Source organism: Arachis ipaensis, chromosome B01, assembly GCF_000816755.2.
Source record: "Arachis ipaensis cultivar K30076 chromosome B01, Araip1.1, whole genome shotgun sequence".
In the NCBI taxonomy this organism is placed as follows: domain Eukaryota; kingdom Viridiplantae; phylum Streptophyta; class Magnoliopsida; order Fabales; family Fabaceae; genus Arachis; species Arachis ipaensis.
The window spans coordinates 10807338-10811012 of NC_029785.2; the positions used below are offsets into that span (position 1 = coordinate 10807338).

The 3675-nt window shown below is 40.8% G+C and overlaps 1 protein-coding gene across 2 annotated transcripts in view; it reads left to right on the plus strand.

The window, feature by feature from the left end:
* LOC107624884 (cell differentiation protein RCD1 homolog) overlaps window positions 1-1750 on the plus strand; it is a 7074-nt gene extending 5324 nt beyond the window's left edge. For both annotated transcript variants that reach the window (XM_016327363.2, XM_021117350.1), the window contains 4 exons: window positions 243-338; window positions 697-887; window positions 1011-1080; window positions 1283-1750. In XM_016327363.2, the coding sequence (XP_016182849.1) occupies window positions 243-338; window positions 697-887; window positions 1011-1080; window positions 1283-1393 (468 nt within the window). In that variant the 3' untranslated portion in view covers window positions 1394-1750. The remainder of the gene's footprint in view (window positions 1-242; window positions 339-696; window positions 888-1010; window positions 1081-1282) is intronic.

The following is a 3675-nucleotide window of genomic DNA, read 5'->3' on the forward strand; positions in this document are numbered from 1 at the left end:
CTAAGAATCCTCCATTGTCACAAGAAGGTCCTTAAACACAAAAGCTGTGTAATTGAGCAGGGACTTCTGGATCTAACTTGCCTGGAGCATCTAATTACTCTTGTCAAGGATCAAATTGAAATTCCCATCTATTATGCTATTATTGATAATTATTTTCTTTTACCTTGGTGTATTGATATATCATCTATATCTTTGTTTTTTGATATCTAGTAATTGTCCCCCGCCTGAATTTTTTTCACCAGGTTGATGATACGGAAGTCATAAGTTTCCTTCTTTCAACTGAGATAATTCCATTGTGCCTGCGCACCATGGAAATGGGCAGTGAACTATCAAAAACAGTTAAGTTTTTGGCTTTCACTAATGGATATATCATAAATGTAATTTAGTCACTCATGCCTACATAACTTGGTCAACATGATGACGTAAGAAATTGAAATTACGAGGACCCCAACTTAAGAGATATTGATTCTAAAATCTTAATGTTCATTTAGTTTTTTTTCTGCCTTTGAGAAGTTAATCTTGGTTTAAACTTTTAAATATTCATGTTTGAAATTTTCTTGGCATGTTTAGTTATTCATTGTGTGCATGGGATCTGTGCTGTGTGCTTGTCATTGCTATGATCTTGTTATGTACTAGTATTATGTTTGACACATGTAAATCTAGTATGGCAATCTAATGTAAGCTTTGTGGTGACAGGTTGCAACTTTCATTGTTCAGAAAATCCTATTGGACGACGTGGGCTTGGATTATATTTGCACTACAGCAGAGCGTTTTTTTGCAGTAGGTCGAGTTTTGGGAAACATGGTGGCAGCTCTTGCTGAGCAGCCTTCATCTCGTTTGTTGAAGCATATCATCCGATGCTATCTTCGCCTATCAGATAATCCAAGGTTGGTTGTAGCCTGTAGTTGCAATTCCGTGCTTTTGACCTCAACCATTCCCAGCCTTTTGCCAATTTCAATTTGCTCTTTCTTATTTTTGATTGATCAAAAACTCTTGTTTTGTCTAAACAGGGCTTGTGATGCATTAAGAAGTTGTCTTCCAGACATGTTAAGAGATGCTACTTTCAGCAACTGCCTTCGTGTAAGTAATCATTTAAGTTACAAAATGACATTGGCTAGATGCCCAGATTAAAGAAATTACTGGCCGGAGAGAGAGATCATTTCACCCTTTTGCCATATCTTTCAATTTCAAAGTTAGACTTCTCATTGACGTTGATAGATTTAGACAGATAGTCCTACTTTTAGTTTGCTTATATTATGTGTGGTGTGGGTTATGTACTCAGGAGGACCTTACAACCAGGAGGTGGCTGCAACAATTGCTTCAGAATGTTGGTGTGAGTCGGGTGCCCACTCTGCAAGCCGGAGGCGGCTTCGACCATATGATGGTGACATGAGTCTGTTGAATCTTACTTTATGCATGAGCTCATTGTCATTTCTAATTATCCGATCACATTTTCTCTCGTAATTGTAATTATCAAGTCTACTGAAAAATTGTTTTAAGATGTCTTGTAATTTATATAGTATGTAACTTAATAGGTGGTTTTTTATAACAAATGTTCAACCAAGGTTTAGGTGGCTTAAGTTCTAGTTCCTCTAGATTTAGTTATATATTATGGAAAATGAAACATCAAGAAATGTGATGGGAATGGTATGACTTGGTAAATCTCCATAACATTATTTGGAATTACAGTCAAATTAGCAAGATATTTTTGGTTTTATCTTCTAGGAAGTGGATATTGCCAATTTGATAACATCATTCTTTTGTTGTTTCTACTCTTAATGAATATTATTACCATATGTTCGGTTGCTCGTCACGATGAAGGTCGGCTGGGTGTTGGGTCGAGAGCAACTAGAGAGAAGAAGGTATTAGGACCTGATCGTGAGCTTTGCATCGAAGAGTGCCGCCACGAGCGTAGGTGGGTCGGCGAGTGGGGCCACCTGCAAAGACACTTTGATGTTAAAGTAAGTGTCCGTACGATGAGGCGGCTAATTAGGGTAAAAGATGACGTACTTTGGGGGAGGGGTAAGTCCCCCATTTATACCTTGTACTCAGGTATCGTGATTGACATGTTCAACGTGGCAAGTTGCGAGAATCGCGATTGACATGTTCGTCTTACTCGAATCTTCTCGCGTGACAGTCTCCCTCTGCTCGTGACCCTGCCTGTGGGACACATCTTGAGTGCGCGTGGGTTGCCTCCAAGTGTTGCTTGGGGCGTCGTTTCAGATTCCGTGTCCGGGGCATTAAACGCCTTTTATGACTGATTTGAAAGCAGAGGGGAAAATTCATTTTGCCCTTGTCTTTTTGTGCTCCCCCTTCGACGGTTACCATCACAACATTCATATCTTTCTCATATCTCTCTCACTTCCCATTCTCCTTTTTCATTTTCTCCCATAACTGCTACTTTTCAAGTATCACTTCACCTTTTGCTTCTTGTGTGTTTCATTGCATCTGTCCCCACTCCATCGCTTTCTTCTGCTTCACCTACTGGTAAGTGAATTTTTGTGCTCATTTTGTTCATTTTCATGCTTCTTTTGCTGCTATTTGTTGTGTTTGGTTACTACTTGCTTGAATTGAACTTGCCATTATTAGCTAGCTCTTAGGGGGTACCATAGGTGTTTCCTTCCTGGATTTAGGCCTGAAATTGTGTGGAATAGCATAGGATAGTGATATAGTAAAACGTAGTTCAGTTTTAACTTTCTTCGAGTTTTCGACTTTCCGTTTTGACTTAAGTGGTGCCCTACTGTAGGTATGGCACAGCAGCCTATGGCGCAAAACCCTACAAATCGTTACACTTGGGTTATTTCCGACGTGTCGCGCACATCCTCCATGATAACATAAGATGATCTACAATAATTTCGAAATTCGGGGGTATTGTGCAGGGGTGGTTCGGAGGAGGCGAACTACTATGTATTCGTTTTGGGAGCCCAGGAGCGCATCTGCCAATTAAATTTATCGTCTGTGGGTGTATAAGCCCATGTTCACCATGTTGGGCATTCGCCTCCTTTTCTTACCTTTTATCATGACCCTCTTAAATCGGTATGATGTCCCGTCACAACTTCACCCCAGCAGCTGGGCTGCCATTCGATGTTTCGATATGGTATGCGAATATCTGGAGCTCCTGGCCTCCGTTAAGGTTTTTCTCTACTTCCTGGTTACAAACCCCTCCCAAGAAGGAAAGCATAAGAAAGGGTACCTTTCCTTCCAGGCTGTACTGAACTGACGAATCTTCGGTCTTTTCGAGGATTCGTTCCATGGTTTCAAAGAAACCTTTAAAGTGAGACCGGCTCGGGCTGCCACCCTTTTTGGCTCACCCTTGAAGGAGAAAGGCGGATACCAAACTATTGGAGTTTCGGTGCTGGCTCTAACTATTTGATAAAGATGACCTATGATGGACTAGGTCGGGAGAACCAACAGATCGCCGATGTTCTACTAGCGATTTTTTGTTCTAAAAATCTTAACCCCCATTTGTTAATGGGCGACCGAGAATTTGGTCACGAATGTGTAGGTAAAATTCGCTTCCGACTTCATATACCGTTTATCTTCTGATTTCCTAACTTTGCTTTTATTTTATCTTTTTGCTTCTCTTGTAGTTGGGATGGCTGTCGGGCATACAACTTTGACCCGCTTGATGACTCATCTCTTTTCAGGAAATGACAGTGATGATGACAGCTCGGC